The following is a 20,424-nucleotide window of genomic DNA, read 5'->3' as shown; positions in this document are numbered from 1 at the left end:
ATGGTGTGAGTACAAGTAATTTGGATCAGATGGCACTGGTCTATGGTGTCATGAAAACTATTTGAGGATTGCTATGCCAAAAAAAAAAAAGACTTTGCAAGCAGCCAAAATTGGCTTACTCAAAGGGTGCAAGGGTTCAGAAAAGGATACTGACAGCTGCAGGATTTCTCTCATGTAAGACTTTGGTTCTGCAGTGGATTTGGGCAATTCCAGTGCTTCTGTGGCCTGTTGTACAACAGAAACAAAAAAGAATAGAGACAAACGACTGTAACGACGAGGAAGAAGAGTGTCAGACTCTGAAGTGTCTTTTTCCTTGCCCTGATAATGCTTTTCTGGTATCTCAAAAGGCTGATCAAAATGTTTCTCCACAATTGCAGATCTCTGGGCTCGGCTAGTGGTTCATCGCCAAAAAAATAAAGGGCTGAAAGGTCTTCTTTGCCAAGGGGACTATCTCAGTCCTCTATGAAGGTTTTGTAAGCAGCTCTGGAATCAGGTCTGAGGATGGCACTGGCATCACTGGCAGTGTCTAGGCTTAGGAGGCGTATGCTTCTCTGGAAATGCTAAGTTAGGAAGCATCAGCTCACAGCTGCCAAACCAGCAGGATCAGGCCCGCTTTGGGAAGTGGCTATTCCAGCACAAGTAAGACATCTGTACCTCAACAGTATAATGGACAATTTCTGTACATATTTTACAGAAGATAATGGCTACAAAGTGCTGGTAAAGTGGCTAGGTAGGTACACCCTAAACACCCACAAATAATGTTACGTGTGTTAATGGAATGGCCAGTAGAATTTAAGAGAAAAAGAAACTATTCTCGCCCACAGTAGTCAATAGCACTCACGGTGTCAAAGCACCAGGATGCACCGATAATTTGTGCATCACTACGGCCCAAATAGGAACATGCTTTCATTAAAAGCAAACCTCAAAACCCAACAATCATTCACAGGTATGAAACATGAGAGGAGATCACTGCGATTTCATACCCCAAGATGTGGAATCGGACTACTTGAGTAGATCTATACCATCTGAAAACATATCTACTTGAGAGTTGTCACAAACGTGTTGTAAGGAATTTTTTAGAGTATTGGGCCACTACCACCATCATTGTGCCAAAAGGATTCCAATTTCATCCCATCAACTCACTAATTTCAAATTCCTGCAGAATCCAGGAGTGTCCCCAAAGGGGTGAGACAGAGCTTTCTCAATTAATAAACTACTACTATCCCTGACCTCCTTTAAGGAAACAGATGTAGACAATATTATAGCCTACTATTTAATTTTGGTAGCTCTTCACAGTGCAAGGAAAACCATTGAAAAATAGAAATACAACACACATTGTGATCCATTGCTCCTGTGCTGGGTACTGCTGGACAGTGTGTAGACTACCCGAGAGTCCTATCATTACTATTTAAGAAGATTCTGTCCACCGTGGCCCCTAAGTCCCAACTTTACTCAGAAGAACAGTCCTATGATTCAGTTATGTGAGCTTCTCGCCTAAGACCATTGGCAAAAATGTAGCAAAGGGATAGCACTTATCTTCTGTACTGTCACACCAGTGATTCCGTTGCAACTAGTACTGAGAGCTTGGTGTTGTACATGTCATTGTGCTCCTAAAGCAACATGTTTGACAGCGGTCCAATGCCACTCTTGTGCACATCTGGAGGTTCTTTTCTTTTTAAAAGTTTTCTTTTCATTGTAGCTATACACAAAGCTCTTTCTTACCGACTGGTATCCATAGTTGACCCTCCTGATAAGACATTCCAACACACAGCAGCAGATACAGCTACGGCATCTACATCGGGCACAGCATTAGGAACTTCTGTTTGTGCATTTGCACTGGAGTTTGATGACCTCCTCCCTCATAAGACGCCCTTGTCTAGGAGTTAAATGGTAAAACTCAGGAGAGGGTGAGGCCAGGGTTGGCTCCCCCTATGGCAGACGAGTGTCGCCCCACTGCTTTTAAGCAGTGAACTAAAGGAAATATGAAATGATAACTGAGTTGCGGGAGGGCGGGTCGGCAGGGCTGCTCTGCTTTCTCAACAGTGCAGGGGAGGAGTAGTTGGCCCTTTATTACGTGCGCAATGATTGTTTAGTGAGCCCTCTTGGGCCGCCCCAACCAGTCATGCGCACTTTCCCCGTTCTCTATGTAGGCTGCATTACAGCCCGTGCAGAGATCAAGCCCAGGTCCCCATTCACTGGTTGAGCGTCGAACCAGGACAGCATTGCGATTGGGCAGGGGGCCTTTTCTGTGCTTTCTGTGCCTCGGTCTGGTAAGTACAGCAGGAACAGAGATGTGGGACCAGCGCAGCAAGCGTTTCTTTTCTTTTTCTAACTGTGTTCCCCCAACCCTTCCTCACGTTCCCCCACCATTCCTCGCCACCGCCCCCCACACGTCCACACCCACCCCGCCACCTGCGAATGCCAGCCACCACTGAGTGAGGCTTGTTATTATCTATCCATACTCGTCTCGATACATCTACACTCCATGTCGATCCAGCGCTTCTGCTCATATTTCAATCAAAAAAATATATTCAATAAAAAGTCAGGTTTACCTAGTCACGGACAAAGGTTCTTCTATATCTCGTTCTTCTCAACATTCTATGTAAGTATCTTAGCGTTACTGCAGTACATCGCAAAGCTTTCTTACAAAAGCAGGAAAGAATTTCAAATACAGAAAGAAAAGATTCACTTGGCAGAAACTATAGGACTGCAAAACCGGTAATGGAGTTATTTCCGAAGTTAATTAATTAATCCGAATTCAGACATCAGCGCTCTCTGTGAAATTGAAGGTGCATTTTTTTCCATCTTCAAACTACACGGAAAACGTCAAATATCTTACCACTGGCCTAAACCTCCACATAAGACACAAATTCCCTTACTACTTGCAACACTGTAGTTAGACGAATGGATTATAGAATGCAAATGTATCACGGCTGAGGATGGAGGAGCGTCCAACTGACTGACCATATTTACCTTCCGGAGTGCGTTCCTATTGCGACCACTACTCCGCTGGGATGGAAATCCGCACAATGTCCAGGTTCCTAGAAAATATATGGACAGTACCAAAAGTAAATCAATGGCAGCAAACACATTGGAACACCTAAATTCAGCTAGGCAGCATAAAACAAACGTTATGATGTGTAATCAAAAATAAGTTTAAGACGTAACAAATCAGATTTTACTGCATCCACTTCTCTTCTTTCGTTCAACACAGTAACAATGTTTTAAGTTTCTTTCTACTTCTTTATCATCATTGTTCATATAAAAGGAAATGCAGGTTAAAGTAGAGTAAAAAACAATTATATTAAATTGGCACTACCATTTTCTGCCTGCAAATTTGTAATTTGACTGTACAACATATTGAATCTTCCAGGCATTACAATCCACAAACAGATAAAGCGTCTAAGACTAACAGAGCAAAGAAGGGGCTGCTGGAGTTACCCACAACCACAGCAACTAAACTTAGAGCAGTGACGCCCTCCACACCTAACTCACCCTGGCCTCATTTTCTTGAGATGCAGCGACCAGAGAATCCTGGCCAGACAAACAGATAAACTCCCTCGCCCTAAGAACCCACAGAGAGGGGTCGATGGTGAATTAACTGTTGGGGGAAAATTGTCAGAAGATGCTTTACAAATAGTAACTTGTTAGTCATCGTGATGCTTACCGCCAAGAAGTTTGTCATTTAATAAAAGCTATCACAGCAATTACCATCAAACAAAGCAGAGGGTCTGAATCCGCGACATGTGTTCATGATCCACAACAGACACATTGAAATACTATTAACCGAAAAGGAGCATGGTTAGATAGCTGCTTTACTAACAGTCTGTGAAGGACTCAGCTCTCCTGTGCCTACACTGGGTACCCCTTGTCCGAAGGAACACAAAGAATAGTTTGGCTAAACCACAAAATGTGGTAGTACTTTTCATCGAACTCAAGCTCAGCCATGTTGGTAAATGTTTAAAGAGATATCAAGAACTGCTACACCTTTCTACAAATCTATTGTTGAGCTCAACCACAACTAGAGTGGCCCATGACACATTCTAGGCCCTTTTTTTGGACTATTGTTATGCTCGGAGGAGAATTGTAAGGGGACTGAATATAGATTTACGAAGACCGTAAACCAGTCATTGAATATCGCAGGCTTGCAGAGCCCTGCTACAACTTCTTTTGTGTCATTAGCGTTTTTTATTTTTATTTTCTTGAAACTACAAATAAACTATATAAGTGGATTCACCTCCATGTTACTCATTACTTACTGCACCTGAATGTTTTATTCTAATGTTAAAAAAGGGTGGTGGAGTTTTGAGCTGTCCTTTGCATTGTAAATTGTAATTTACCCCTGCCCTGGAGAAGTGCACCAAGCCTGCCTTCATAGTTGACATAGGACTACTGTCCAAGCCTTGGGTTAGTCACAGAGTGCTGGTGGCAGCACAGAGTTTTGTGATTCCTTAGCTACGAATAGACCTTTCTTCCCCGTGTGCGCAGAGTGCAAAGTTCCACTTTAGTGTGACCTGCAGACCCTTGTGCTGACATTCCATGTGCTTTCTGACTGTGTATATGGGTGGTAGTAGGACTAGTGTGTAGTGAGAGTCTGAGATACCCCTCGTTTAGCATGGCACAAAGATGGGGGGTGGATACAGCTTCCTCAGACATTAGAGTGCACAAATTGCATCCCTGTGATTGGAGGACGAAGATCCAGATACTAAGGTGAGGAAGAGTGGAGACAGGGCTACTCTTAGGAATTCAATATTACATTGTCATCCAAAGGCTGCTTATTGCTTAATCCTCAGCACTGGTATTTGGTAGATGGTGAGAGTGAGGTGGGGCCGCAATTTTTGTTCAATGTCAGTACCTTTCTAAGCAATGGCTGTCCTGCTCTTTCGTTCATCTCGGATTACGGATTACTGCTTCAGGAAGGCTGATGATGGTGCAAGGATATTACACTTCATGGTCCACTTGTTTTGGACACTACTGCTAAGAGCCAGCATCATTGCTAGCTGACGCAATAGCTATCACCTTACACAAAGCCTGTGAGTGAGAGAGAGGGAGAGAAAATGGTCTATGAAAGAGAACCTAACCAACCCACTGCGAAAACAGATAGGCTCCCGTCTGCACAAGAAGTATAAAAGAGGCATCCAAATGCCTTCACTGTTTTCCAGTTTTATGTTCTTCCTGATCAAGTAAGGAGGAGCTCTGCACAGTACCTGGAAGGCCACTGTGTGACCTGGGCATACATCTGCATCATTGCCAATCTCCCTGATCTGAGGAGTCATCACCTGAAGTCTGCACTTCTTGATGGAGGAGCTGTGGGTGTGCATAGTCTCCTGAAGCCTGCCTGTTTTCTGGGAGAAGGAAGGAAAGTGACTGGTCCAGCAGGAGGAGAGACTGTCCAGGAGATGTCCGGTATGCTTCCAGCTTGAGGAACACCCAGAAGACGCTGACAGCCAGTAGGAGTAAAGCCTGGAACGACCAGTGCTGAGTGGGTTCTCTTGATCCTTTTGAGCTACTCCTGTTGTGAACCGTACAAGGCCATTCAAGGCAGTAGGAACATCATGTCATCCAGTATCCAGCTGTGCGTCAGAAAGACTGGCGCTGCCACTGCCTGACGTCATAGCTGCCTCAAGTAGAACCACCATCACAGGTGATGTGGAAGTCCGGATCTGGCCCGGCGGGCACAAAAGCAAAAGACGATCACCTGCAAATAATCTGGCCCAAAGGCTGCAACTGCGATCAGCAAGTACCTGCCTGCAATCGGCCCTTGGAGACTGCAATTGCCAAAGATGATCACCAGCTGAAGAACAAGACTGGAGAATGCAACTGTTGTAACCAGAGCACTAGCAAATGAGTGTTGCAATACAGGCCTGCTGCACTGATACAAGTCAACGGTCTGTGACCTCCGTGAGGGTGCCGCTGCTGCTAAAGGAACAGGTTCACAGATTGTCCCACAGGCACCACCATACCCACAGCTCCACTGAGCAAGGTAAAGCAGTACACAAAGACATCCGCAGAGAAATCTGCCTTGTGAACAATAGAATTTTTGTTTACGTGACCGCTTTGTGCCAAAAGCAGTGGTTAATTTGAGCCAGAGGTTGCAGGTGCGCTCCACTGACACTTATTTTTGGGGACTAGCACTTATTTTCCTTAACAGACTTTATTCCAAAACAAGATACAGAAAAATTAAAAATGGGGAAGTTAAGAGAAAGAAGAAAAACCAGTTATAAAGTGAGACAGTAGGGATGAAAAATAACTTGCAAGAGTGGAATAAAAAGAAAGGGTGTGTTTGTGTGTCTGGTTGAGGATTAAAGTGACATGAGGTGGAACCAAGACTAGCTAACCTTGGGATCCTGAACGCCAACCCTCTTTAGCACAGGCCGAGGCTTCTGAGCAAAACTTTGGCCCGGCGCTTATTCTTTTCCAAACAAAGCGCTGGGCAAAAGCGATTGACCGGACCTACAAATTATCCAGTGGGGTAAACTTGGGCAATATACCACTGTGTCTGTTTAATGCACATTCCCAGATGGCAGAGCGGAGACTGTAGGCAGAGCTATTAGAGGGGGCACAGAAGGGAATCGAGCTCCTTACTGAGGATCGTATACGAGATTACAAACCTGTAACTGTACAGTTATTGAACTGTATGGTATTTCATTTTGCTGTGAGTGTAAAACACTTTCCTTTTTAGCTATGGACAGCCACTGGGCTAGACAATACATTATTGCATCTGTTGGTTGGATGTTCCGCCCTTGATACCATGCGAGTCAAGTGAGGAAAGAGTGTACTTGGCACAGTTTACAGAGCCACAGTAGGACCACCCCCCCAGAAGACAATGACTCCAACCACAGCTGCTGTTCCCCCATAGCCAGGCGGTCCTGTGGCCCACCCGAACAGGATGTGACAAATGGTAATCCAATGCTGAATACTGTTGGCTCTACAGATTTAACAAGTTAATCCTCTGCTACTTGTTCTACCCCCTTCCATTCTACTTGTCCAATGTTATCCGCACTATCACCTACTATGAGCACAGACAGCCACAGCTATCTACTAAGCAAGAGGAAACCTTTCCAACATGGCTATTGCTGGAAAATAAAAACTAGACGTGCCACCATGTAAAGAAGGTATTTGCATTTCAGAAGAAATCTAGTGTTATTTTAACACCTTGGCCGCAGCGCGAATTCTGCTGCGGTGCTGGACAAATAATCAGTGGGCGGGGTTCGGACGGCCCCGGGCCATCCTCCACACACGCCCACTGTGACGTCGGACGGCCATGGGTCATCCGCAGCATGGAACGGGTTAAAGGGACTAAGACAATGAATCCAAGCAAGTGTCCACTTAAAGTAAGATTTTTAGTGTGGGTTTAATGTGTTTTAAAGTATGCAACCATAAGAGATAGAACTTCTAAAGTGGACAGGAGGTGGTGCAAGAGCATCGGAAATGGACATAAAGACAATTAAATAAAACATAATCATCTTAAACACAAATATCGTCAACACAAAGTTCTCGCTTGGAATGCTGAAAGATGTTGTACACTGAATGTAAGCAGTGGAAGAATACAAGTCGTCCAATCAAAAGCATGGATGGTTAAGAGGTTAATGCTCCAGTGGAGGGACTAACACAAGATGAAGAAGGTAAGCCATTGAATAAGAAGCATTAAGTGAGGGTGACAAAGCCAACCAACTGTAAGCAAAGGGCGGTTTCCAAGTCCATTGTACATTTTTGGGATTGCCACAAGAGGCTTTCGTCTACAGGCAGCTTTAAGCGGATGTATATAGGTATATGCTAATGTATAGCGTCTGCATTAGATTTTTATCTGCTCTAGCATGCCTCCATGCATTTCAAAAATCGGTTTACAGAATTAGAGTTGTATCCATTCCGATTGTGGTCTTAGGTATTTACATTTCTGTATTTTTTCTATATAACTATCTTCAGGATTTACCATCCAGGTATTATTTTTGATCTTACAATTCAAGAGGAGGTAAGCAAAAATGTATGTGTTTTAAATGTAAAGTTAACGTGCTAATAAAGAGTATCAACCCAGGGCACGACTAATGCATTTTTGTCATTTTGGAATTAACAGCTGTTAATTGAGAATGGCTTCAATTATACATTCAAACCCAGTAGAGAATTTAAAACCGGTGCCCCGTGTGGTTCAAGTTCAGGACTATATTGAAAGATTTAGATTTTGTTTGCAGAAGACGAATTGTATTTACAAAATGTTCAATTGGCTGTCTGCCTGTTCACATTAATATGACTTACCAATTATATTGCTCGAGTTTAAGAAATTCTGAACATTAAATGGCAAAACTCAAAACTTTTTTGTCAAAGAAACGTGTGATGCTCGTCAACAGTCCAATAAAAAAAAAAACGAGGAAGAAAATAATAGAAACAAATGACTAGTCCATTTTGCGGATAAAACGGCACGCTTAGGAATCCAGCTAACTTACGGCCAGATTCATGAAACGAAAATCTGCTCGCAAAGGGCCAGATTCTGGGAATCTGGCCCTTTGCGAGCGCAATTTTTGCATTTGGGATTCATCATCCCAAATGCAAAAATCACTACTATAGAATTCGCAAATTTGCGAGCAATTGCATTAAAGGAATCTCTATTTGAGATTCCTTAAATGCAATTCATGATACATTAAAAAAATGCAAATTCCCAATTTTGGGCCGCTATTTACCGCGAAGTCAAACCTCGTGGTAAATAGCGGAAACGTAGAAAAATGCACTTAAGTGCATTTTTCTAAGTTGTATGTTACACACACACATGTCCTTGGGACATGTGTGTGCGTAACACCAGCGTCCAATGTCATGTCAGGGGTGCAACCGGGTGTCCTTTGGACACCCCTGCACCCTTGAAATCGCAAACTCAAAATGCGAATCGCTAATAGCGATTCGCACATTGATATGTCATCCCATTCATTCCTATGGGCCTTTAGGCCCATAGGGATGACTGGTGAGTTATTCCTTATTTGCGATTAGCAGTTAGCTAAGAAGCTAAGAAGCTGTAGGAATCGCAAAAATAATTGCAATTTGTACATGAATCCCTTTTTCCGAGTCTGTAATAGTGATTCCTTCATAATCGCTATTACAGACTCGCAAAACAGGACTTTGATGAATCTAGGGGATAGAGACTAAATCCGAGAGAAAAAAGATCATTGTTAAAGAGAAAAATGGTTAATAAGGTTGATAGTTGTTGCCTTTGTACAGTGAAAAGGTCCCCACAAGCCTTAAAAGCTTACTAGTTTAACAAGAAGCAGTGTATTCTTCTCTCGCACACAAATCCACTACAACGTGGGCAGCTTGAACAAGCTTGTAAATGTAAATGTGTTGGCATTTATATAGCGCACTGCTACCCGTAGGCGTCCTGGCGCTTCGACCGCTGCGAAACCCTTCCTGGCTTCCCTGAGAGATGGTCCCTTAATGGGTATCTCCAGGGTGCGACCAGGCATCCCCGGCGGTCTGGGGGGCCGTTAGTGAAGATGAGGCAAGCTAATGCCCAGAGTTGCCGAGTGTGACCGCTGATCAGAGTGGGCACCGAGGCGAGAGAATTATCGAGTCCGCTGACCCTGGTCCAGAAACCTGCCGCGCCGGGAATCGAACCCTGGTCCCGGGCCGTCCTCTGCTCTCGGGTCTGCCGCCTCTAACCAGTGAGCCACACTACTTCACTTGTGGACATGTACTCCACCAAGCCCAGACCCTCAACCCTGCTAGTAACAACAGCGGATGGTTCACTCACAGGATAGTGTACACGAATCAGCCGCAGTTTCGGTGTTGTGACGCCCATCAGCAAAAGTAATGTCTGGTACACTGATTTTTAGTTTGCAGTTTATTTTTATGTAGTGGTGCATATGATTTTCTTGGCACAGAACGTACACACCATGTTAGGAATCAATGCTAGCTACCTTCACACACCGAACAATCATAAATATGCTAACAGAATGAATCTAAGTGCAAGTTTCCATCTTTCATTTACACAATCTCCAGGCCCATTTGAGGAGACCATGAGAGGAGAGAGTGAACAAAATAGCAATTGCGAGCAGCCAGCATATTTTGTTAGAAATCACAATAAAGAGCAGTTTGGGTTTTTAAAATGGTAGTTCTGTATTTCATTGTAGAATATGCGGAACACATGTACAGTTGAACGGCAACATACAACAATCTTATAGGGGGTTTTATTTAGCTGTTGCTTCGTATATTTTTGGGAAAGTTCATGCAGATGTGTTACACAGGGCCATCCCAAAGTGCCTTTCATGTGGCTGCAAACCAGTATCAACCAATACTGGGAAGACAGCATACAGCTCCATCATGTTCTGCTACACACACGGGTCAAGGTTGTAGTTGGTAAAAGCATTAATGCCATCTCACCTTAGGTCTTTTAATGAATGAGAACATCTGCACATGATTTCCCTTATACTACAAGCATTGGTGGGTCGATAGGCCAACAATGTAATCTGAGATGTCTTCAGTGATGTCATCAATAAAGCCATTTAACATGTGACAAGAGAGGCCATGTGCAAAGTCAAAAGCAGTGCAAGACGGGGTGCGAGTTATGGTTAGTTTATCTAACCACAACTGGTGAAATTCAGTGACTTTCATGTTTTGTATCATTACCAGACCTGCACTTTACCTGTGGTCTCTAACCTAAGGAATAGTATGATTTACTATTCCAACACCTTCCCTACTGTACGTAGACTGGAGTTGGAATAGTAAATCATACTATTCCCAAGTCCAGCGCGGTCCAGCGCAAGATGTTGCAACGACTTGCATTGTAACAAACACAATGTAAAATACTGCGTTGTAAATGTATGCGTAGTAACGTCATGCTATATATTCATTCAGTCACACACAAACACACATTTATGCAAACATTAGGCACTCTCTCAGTGGTGAATATGGAGTTAAGGTTATAACCAAAGCATTACTTTCACTTTTTTCAGTACATTTTATTTCAGTAAACCTCAAACATTAAAGTTGGCAAGCTGAAGATTTGTTCAGCAGTCCGAAATTTACAGTGGTTTGCACAAGGGCATTTTCCCACAGATCTTTTCTTTTTCTTGGCCTCAATGTCTGAACCAAGCTACAATAAACTTGGAAAGAATGCAGTGTCAAAAGCCACAAAGTGCATTTTGTGGGTCGTTGTACATGCATTCGGTTCTTCTACATATTCACCTTCCTGAATGGATTAGTGCATGCTTGAAAAGATAGTAAATTATTACTAAAGCAATATAGGATTTAGAATGTCATTACTGGTACTTGCCAAGAATTTAACTCCTGTAATGGAACGCCCTACAATAATGCCCCAGAGCTGAGGGTGTGATAGGGAGAGCAAGCAACTAGAAGCTGTTAACGTCAGACTGCATGTGGGCATTACATCTTTTAGCCCCTAATGTGCAGACCCTCACACCGACTACCCGTCTCTGCTGCACATGCTCACTGAACGTAGAACGCAGGGACACCACAGCACTGAATGTCGGTATTATAAGCAGTCTGCCTCTTTGCATTCCTTACACATTCTATTGGTGTTGAATATATTATAGAACACTAAAGAAATGGAAGAAACATGCCTAGTTTTAAAAAGAAACAATGTACATCGGAGATTGTTGGGCCCATCTTTAGCAAACATCTGGGGCCCGATGTAGGTAAATCTACATTTACCACTTCATAAATACCGAATCATACCGAATCGGTATTTATGAAGTGGTAAATTAGAGGGGGGGAGATGTAGGTATTTCAGATTCAGTAAATACCGAATCTGTAAGATTCGGTATTTACCGATTCTGTAAATACCGATTCGGTATCCCCCATTGCTTCCTATGGGCCTTGAAGCCCATAGGAATCAATGGGCATTACCGAATCGGTAATTACCGATTCGGTAATTACCGATTTGTGCAACGGTGCAGGGGGTGTCACTTTGACACCCTCTAGCACCCCCAAAACAGGCATGTGAGCCATGTGGCACACAGACATGCCCTAAGGCCATGTCTGTCTGTCACATGGCATAGGTGTGCATGCACACATGTGCATGTACACCTGGATTCGGTATTTTAACACCCAATTGGATTGGGTGTTAAAATACCGAATCTGAAGGGCCTGTGGGACAGAAAGTAGTCCCACCTACATCCCAAATTTAAAAATCGGTAAAATTACCGATTCGGTATTTTTGCGATTCGGTAATTTTACCGAATCGTTAAAATACCGAGACAAAAAAAGGTCCCCTACATCTCAGTAGGCCAAATACCGGTCGGAATCGGCCGTTTCCAACCGGTATTTGATACCTACATCGGGCCCCTGATGTCTATAGATTCGGACCCACGAACAGGACATTTAAATGTGCTGGGATTATTTCATGTTTAGCAATGTTTGAGTGCTTGAAAAAGTGGATCCGACAGATGATCCCATATCCAACCATGTAATCACAAACATAACATCCAGTAAATAAGGTGGCAATGTGTTCGCTATGACCCACCATTATTTGCACCATCCCTTGGCTGTAGTGGTTGGTAATGAATCCCCCTTGACATGGCTGTCATTATCCTGTGGGACTTCTTGACTAATGTCGACAAAGTGAAATATTTCGCTTGAAAGCTGAAGGGAATGGGAGGGGGCGTTTGGAAAGCCCATGGCGCGGACCTAGAATGTGTCCAAGGGCCTCATTGGAACTTTCTCAGAGATGAGTAGCAAAGCTCCTGGGGTTGTGCCATTTTAGTGACACAAACATCCCTATCTACAAACATTAGTAGACAGGAATTTGCACAAAAATTGTACGGCTCCTCGAGGCAGGTATAAGGAGAAGAAATGTTTTCATTTCTGCTTGTGTTTGCAACTTTGCATGTGTGCTGCATTGTACAGCACACATTCAAAGTGAGAAAGCCATAAAGCATACTTTTTATACTTGAAGGGACTACTTCCAGTACACAACGTATGATTCAGAGAGTGCACACACCCTTGCACGACGGCACATAGGTGTGTGCATTGGTGCATGAATGCCAGAATTTTACCAGTGCATGGGGAGAGAACGAATGCACCATATTTTAGACCGGGAACATTTGTTTTCTCTCGCTTTGACACAAGGAAGAGCAGAAACTTTGGTGCAGAGTTGCCTTGTGTCAGAGAATAGGAAATCTGACTCTCACTCATTTTCACTTATACATACATATGTGTACACATACCGACACGCTTGATCCTTGCTCACACACATATATATTCTCTTACATGTACATACACTCACTCTCAAGTATGCACACAACATACATGTAAAACCATTTTTACTTACCATAGTAGCCGATAAAGTTCGTAAGTGTGCTCCATATTTAGTAGACTTCTAGGGCCAGATGTAGGAGCCCTAATACCGGTCGGTAACGGCCGAATTCGGCCGTTACCGAGCGGTATTTGGGTTTCCAGATGTAGGGGGCCTATATTTTACCGATTCTGTAAAGTTACTGAATCAGTAAATTTACAGAATCTGTAAAATACCGAATCGGTACATTTACCGATTCGGAAAAACCATATGTAGGTGGCACTCCTAAGAGTGCCACAGGCCCTTAAAAATCGGTATTTTACCACCCAATCCTATTGGGTGGTAAAATACCGAATTCAGGTGTGCATGCACATCTGTGCATGCACACCTGTGCACTGTGACACACAGACATGCCCTAAGGGCATGTCTGTGTGCCACATTGCACACAAGTCCAGAATTGGGGTGCTAGAGGGTGTCAAAGTGACACCCCCTGCACCCTTGCAGGATTCGGTATTTACCGATTCTGTAAATACCGAATCTGTATTTCACATTGATTCCTATGGGCTTCATCGGATTTACCTACATCTGGTCCCTAGTGAATGAAATATTATTCACTATTAGAATAATGAAAAGATGACAGAAAATAATAAAAATGTGCCACCCCTGTGTTTTTGGCACTGACTTTGCCACCTCTGAGGGCAAGATTTGCAAAGGCATAGCAACGGTTGCAAGGGGAAAACCAAGGGTCGCAGCTGCAAACTCTAAATAATGCCCACGAGTATCACAGTCCTTGTGTAAAAGTCACAACTTTTACTGAAAAAGAAAAAAAGTTTCAATAACATAGATTTCACTCTGTAGAAAAGTAAGTTTGAAAAATTAAGACTTACATCTAAAAGCCTGGTCCATTCTAGACTATGGTCCACATAATTCCATAGACACACTTGTTTATCTTGTGCGCAAGACAAAAGCAAGTCTTTAAAGGGATGCGTTGCCAGACCCCATAGTTCATCTGTATGACCCTACAAATAAAAACATCACACTTTACAAACTTGGATACATTCTCAATAAGACAGTACATCAAAAGGCACTTGCAATCATATCTATCCGCTACGTCAAGACAAAATGAATTAATTAGACTTGCCTGCACTTCTACTTGAAACCCATCATTGAACGTTCCCCGCAAAATAAAATTCCGCGATGTGCCAACCAAGAATTGATCAGCTTTTCCTTCAGCAACAGCTCGAATTGTTCCGTACTGATCAGGAACCTGAAATATACAGAAAAACAAATAGAAACTAGCATACACGTTGTGTAGTCTATGTTTATTAACAAGCACACTAAGAAATTTGCAGTTTGTTTAGATTACCACCAATGAGCAAAATATCTTTTTACCTGCAATTTCTCTTTATATTTATTTTACAGACTCCTGCATTAGTCTCAACACTGTCAACTTTTGTGTTCATGCCATTATAAAATAAATAAAGATAACCATAAAGCAAAATTGTTACACTGTATGATTCTCCCTCTTTCCTTTCTTGGATGTGCACGTACAGAACTGAGCAATTTGCAAAGAGTCGCCCAAAAATCCTTTCAAATGTTTAACAATTAAATGACATGCAGTTTTCAACACAGTTTAATTTAATAACACAGTTAACAGCCACACCCCGTTTAAGAATATTTTTTTTCAAAGTCAGATTTCTCATTCCAAGGTGTCAAGTTGGAGCCCAGGTGGACATGTCGATGCATGAAGGGGATTCCCACAAAAAAACATTACTACCAAAGTAGTAACCGGTTTCCTCCCAGAACTTAACTGGGCGATTCAGCAGTACAACTCCTGAGAAAAGAGCAGCTATGACAGAACCCGGCTCTCAGTGACATGGGAAGGGGGGTGCGTTGGGTGCGAGCCGTCCCGGGTGTCATTACTGAGGGGGGTGACCAGTAATTTTCCGCACGGGGTACCATCTGACCTTGCTACGCCACTGCCGGCTCTACTGAGCGTAGACTCAGAATTTTTGTCAAGATCATAGAGCTGACCATTGTGAGGAAATACAAGTCAGGAAAAAGCTCACATGACCTCCCTATATCATAAGAATGTGTACCACAACGGTGCGCTTGCCTTAACCCAATGAGCACTAACACCTGCAGGTGTCCTTGTTAAAAAGCAACACCAAGCATGACACCAGAAAGGAGTTCAAGGGGAGAGGATGCTGATCAAACTCTTGAAACCATAGTTGTCACACAATGTCCTGGGTGGTTTTGTTTAGCTATCCACATGCTATAAAAATATATGCAGAAAGATAAACAGTACTATCCTGAAGTATTAAAGCAAACTGTGCCAGACTTGGAGAGCGAACAGTCAGATGACGGAGAACTAGAACTAAAGAATATAAAACTCATTTTCCTAGACCAGGCGGAATGAGAACACTTAACTTCATGAGCCTAAGCAATCTAGCTTGCTTAATCTTAGAGTTCATCCCAACCTGGAACCAAATCTAAAGAGAGGACGTGTTTTCATGACTTTTACAGAAATATTAAGTTAGAACCTGAAAGCTAAGTTCTCTCTTCTTCATTGCTTGTAAGGCAAACATCATTCTGTGAGGGCTTTTCTGTGTGGAAATATTAATACAAGCTACTGCAGGCCACCACATCAATTGGCTGTAGAGGAAGTGCAGCTGTCTGGCCCAGGCTCTTACTCACCCTTTACCACAGTCCTTTGCAAGGACTAAGATATGGCTCCACTCAGATCAGATATTTATGAGGTTTAAAATAGGAAGTGCTAGTTGCTAACGGACCCTCTGTAACTTTGACCCCTTTTAACAAATCTGTGCATATGAAAGGAGGACCTTTAGTTGGACTGGCCATGCATCTGCACATGCGTATCGCAAAGGAACATCCTGAAAACAAAGCACTTGTGCCAATGTTAAAAAAACATAGGTTTGACAAATAAGTTTTCCATTCAGACTTGCACACAAACAGCCTGGCTCTAAAACAGGTATAGATTAAAATCCGTACCTGAGGATGCGCCCGTCACTTCTTGTTATGGAAAGCTATATAGCCAATTAATCTACACACTCAGGAACACTTAGGCGTGCCGAGTAACTTTCACCTTCTGACTGTGGGATCACTGCACTTTGTTCAAGAACATAAAATTAAGAAGCATTGCTTCTTTTCTGGGATTCCTGTGGAGTGTGGAGGGGTGTGGAAGATGGTGGTGGGGGACATCAGGTCTCTACTCCTCACCTCCTGGACACAAGCGTGGTGGCGATGGCTCACAGCCTAGCCAATAAACTGTTTAATAATATGTGTAACATACTCCAGTTATAGGAGTGTTGTGCTCCAGTGTGTTAAGAGAACTCTAGCCCTTCAAGGAGCAGTCAGCTGTGAAAAGTGCAGAATTGCAAACTACAATAAAGCTCTAACAGTAATTTAAGAACTATTGTTGAGGCTCTGATGCTGGCTTAGTGTGACCAGCATCCGTATACAAATGCTTTATAAAATGTCGCAGAGCATGTAAGTACGCCACTGCAGAGCTGTGCTGCACTGCTTGTGTTAATATGCACCGATTCATGAGACCGAGCATAAACGGGGAAATGTCATCCGGCACTATAGCGATAGAACTGCCTTGGCGTCTGTCACGGCTGGCACCCACCTCCCGCTGCCACGTCAAGATGGCCTGTAAGAATAGCCTCACAAGATGAGCAGAACGGGCGGGCTAAACGCTGACTCCTGGTAGCCTGGTGAACACAGGAAATGTGGTTTTATTCCCTTCCGGGGCTTCCTCGTCTCTTTCAGCGAACAAAACCAAGTGCCCCACCCCCGCCTCCCGACTCCACCCATCCCCCCCCCCCATCCTCCCCGTGGTAATGCTTCCCGCTGCTTACCTCAATCTCTCTCTCAGGAATCAGATTGTGATCCCACAGAATGATCTTCCGGTCCTTCCCGCCTCCGGTCAGCAGCATGCCATTCCTCATCTGACAAAGCGTGAACACGCTGCCATCATGAGCTCTGATCTGCTTTTTTATTTGATACACACCTGTCCCAAATACAAAAAAATGATTTTCAATGTTATTCTTATCACCATCAATTCATCCCTCATATGTACTAATGCTTTGAGGACTGGACACTGTAGTGTGACGTGTATTTTGTTGACCTGCAAACACATCCTGTATCATTTATTTGCATTATCTGCGCAGCGCTTTGGTACTTTACGGTATCAGACTGTGCCGTAAAGTTGTGAATGTGATGGAAGCTTGTGGCATCGACGGGCTTTGTGTAAATACATATAACTGCAATATGTTTGAAAATGAACATGTAAAAATTGAAAAACGCAAGAGTTATTGGCTGGAGGAAACTTAAGTGAAAATGTGATGATGGTTTCAATTAAGTAAATGAAATGCATGTCATGTACATGTAGAAATTGTTCACATTTAGGTTCAGTCCCAGGGGACAGCATGGGGGATGAGCTCTTAAACCTGTGATGTGCAAAGATAACCTTAAGGTCAGATCGACTGAAATTCAAATCGCAGAATGTTTTATTCATATAATCTTGGGAGTTGTTTAAAGTACACATGCAGTAACACCAACAGTGGATGACCAAGACTGGAGCCGGTACCTGGATACTCAAACGAGAACATCTGGCCCGGATCTACTTGGTGAACTGCAGTAGATGAGTGAAGGATGCTTTATTAAAATATGCACTAATGTCAAACAGAAAAGCAATGGCCGTGAGTGGTATCAAGAGGTTTTCATTCATTGAGTGAAGGAAGTGACGTGCACCCCCTAATAAAAACACAAAAGGAGGCAGCATGCAAAGGTTCACTTTCAAGTGCAAAACCTGTAGGACTTTGAATGATCATGGAGGTGTGAGAATGTAACTGAGTAAGAGCACAGGTTGTTCATTGCACTGGTTAACGGATGCCAATGCACTCCTGCCTATGGACAACGAACACGGAACTAACACCAGATGCCAAAATGCAAGGAGAAGGTTAACAAGCAGGGGCATAGCCAATAGGTCTCGCTTTTGGGACTGTATAAGTATTTAGTAATGCAGCACAATATCCTTGGTGCAACAACATTAACTGTTGCATGCTTAAACACTTATAATGTCCCAAAGACGAGACCTATTGGCTATGCCAATGCTTGTTCATTCTGAAAATCTGGTCACCCTACTCAGACTGAGCATCCCCCAGTTGGGATAAGCTGGCCACAGTGGCATTATCACCATCCTCTGACTAAGCACACTCCTACCTCAGTACAATTGGGCGTATGCATTACTCAAATCAGGATTGACAGAGCTATATGTTGAGAACTGTGTAGATGACGCATTTTCTTGTGCGTTAGTACATGATTCTGATCCTGTTGGTGCATTGCACAAGTGCCTTGAACAAATGTCCAGCCGTGGAATGTCCTTTTATCTTAAGCATGCCTGTGGAAGGTGAGTGTTTGCAGCCAGTAATGAATATGTGTACTACAGGGTTGGCCTTTCTTCTCCAGGGAGTCAGTGAAGAAAATATAACATTATTTCCACCGGAGATTAATTCATTGCGCCCCGTAAAGACAGGTTCAGCAGCAGTTTCAAGTAGCCTTGCCACCTAGCCACTATTGTCCATGCAATGCCAATAATCCTATTTCAATGCAAGTAAAAAAATTAGGGGAAATCACTAACTCCAATGTTTTACTCGTTTAAATTAAAAACTCGACACAGGAATACAAACCGAAGCACTACAAACATGTTCTTGAACTGAATACTCTATGCACAAATCATTATTGTTGAAGGCAATGGCGACTTGTGCTGAAAAATGAGTACGGAGTTTTTCCTCGAATTATTACTGAGGTGACAGCTCCTAGTCCTTTAATAATCCACATGCACAAAAACGTGCTATTTGTCTCTGTGTTTAGTGGCTCCATTAGGAGGGGGGAGTGCAAACAGAGGAACATTCGCAGTGATAGAAGATGCACATGAAACTGACGAAGATGGAGGGGGAGGAGGGGGGAGTGCGAGCAGAGGAGCCTGATTAGAGCAACAAAAACACAGATAGCACTTGTGCACATACACAAGCTCGTGAACGCAAGCTGTAGGCCAGCAAAAGCCTCTGGTGGCACTTTTAAAAGCCACTTACTAAATGTCTCGAAGAGACAGCATGCGCTGTCTTGGGCGAGACCTAAAAAGGGAGAATAATCAACATGTCTGCCCCGTTCTGCATGGAACACTGAAAACAGAAATGTGGGAGGGGAGAGGCAGCATAAGCAATTACCATCTCTAAGGAAATAAGTAGAATACTGAGGAACTGAGGGTGTCTGACTGATGGCCTGCGGAACACACAGCATTTTAAGATGAGACTTCAGAAGAACTAAGGGTGTTGGAGTCTAGTGGACCGATACTGTAATAAATAAATGACCTCAGCAAGGAAAAGATCTTAGAGAGAAGCCCTGTAAACATGTCACAGTAGTGAAGTACTGGTGATAAGTGATATTTTGTAAGCAGATATATTCCCCTGACCCCCCCACTCCCAGTAAGGGTGTAGATGAGATTGGGTATGAGACCTATTCTATTCTGAAGTACATATGCTTACGCAATAATACTAGGTAGGGCATCTAGAGTATCTCCTATCAGCAGAGTGAGCAGCATAATTGAAGAGAAAAAATGGCAACAACCATATTGAAAGTACTGTGTACTTGATTACTGGAGCCATTAATGTTTTGGCAGTAGGGTGTGCACAGACTCTGGTAGAGGGGTTTCTCTGCTTTATTGTCACAAAGAGCTATGCTGGCAGAGCAAACTTGGATAAAGTCTTTTCTAGGTTACTGTGCCCAAAGATGGCAAAGGGTTAGTCTAATTTGTGGAAAGTGCAAGAAATGAGAAGATCTTTTTTTCCAGAACCCATTTATTATCAAGCACAACTAGAGTTCATTAGGCACTGATCCACAGGCTTGAAACATGCAAGGCCTTCACATACACATCCCTGCTCAGGATCACCACCTGCCTTGCAAAGAGCCATCAATAGTCACATATAGGAATCACAAACCCCATAAATTCCCGGTTTTCTGGCAAGTATACCAAAGTTCAATCTTCTACCACAATCGTCTTGGCACAGCTTGGATCCATACATCAAGACATGTAGATATGTTGACAACATTCAACTATTTCAAGATCTCCGGAAAAGCCATTTAAGACCTCAAAACCGGCTCTG

At 43.2% G+C, this 20,424-nt stretch overlaps 1 protein-coding gene across 1 annotated transcript in view; it reads right to left on the bottom strand.

The window, feature by feature from the left end:
* LOC147665935 (echinoderm microtubule-associated protein-like 4) overlaps positions 1–20,424 on the bottom strand; it is a 114,213-nt gene that overhangs the window by 41,260 nt on the left and 52,529 nt on the right. Inside the window, exons 8-11 of the mRNA XM_086949399.1 lie at positions 17,116–17,267; positions 14,376–14,501; positions 14,122–14,253; positions 2,974–3,041 (exon numbers count right to left, since the gene is read on the bottom strand). Of these exons, the coding sequence (XP_086805525.1) occupies positions 2,974–3,041; positions 14,122–14,253; positions 14,376–14,501; positions 17,116–17,267 (478 nt within the window). The remainder of the gene's footprint in view (positions 1–2,973; positions 3,042–14,121; positions 14,254–14,375; positions 14,502–17,115; positions 17,268–20,424) is intronic.

Source organism: Lissotriton vulgaris, unplaced genomic scaffold (assembly GCF_964263255.1).
Source record: "Lissotriton vulgaris unplaced genomic scaffold, aLisVul1.2 SCAFFOLD_288, whole genome shotgun sequence".
NCBI lineage: Eukaryota > Metazoa > Chordata > Amphibia > Caudata > Salamandridae > Lissotriton > Lissotriton vulgaris.
Note: the sequence above shows the minus strand (reverse complement) of the source record. Positions and strands in the feature narration are given on the sequence as shown.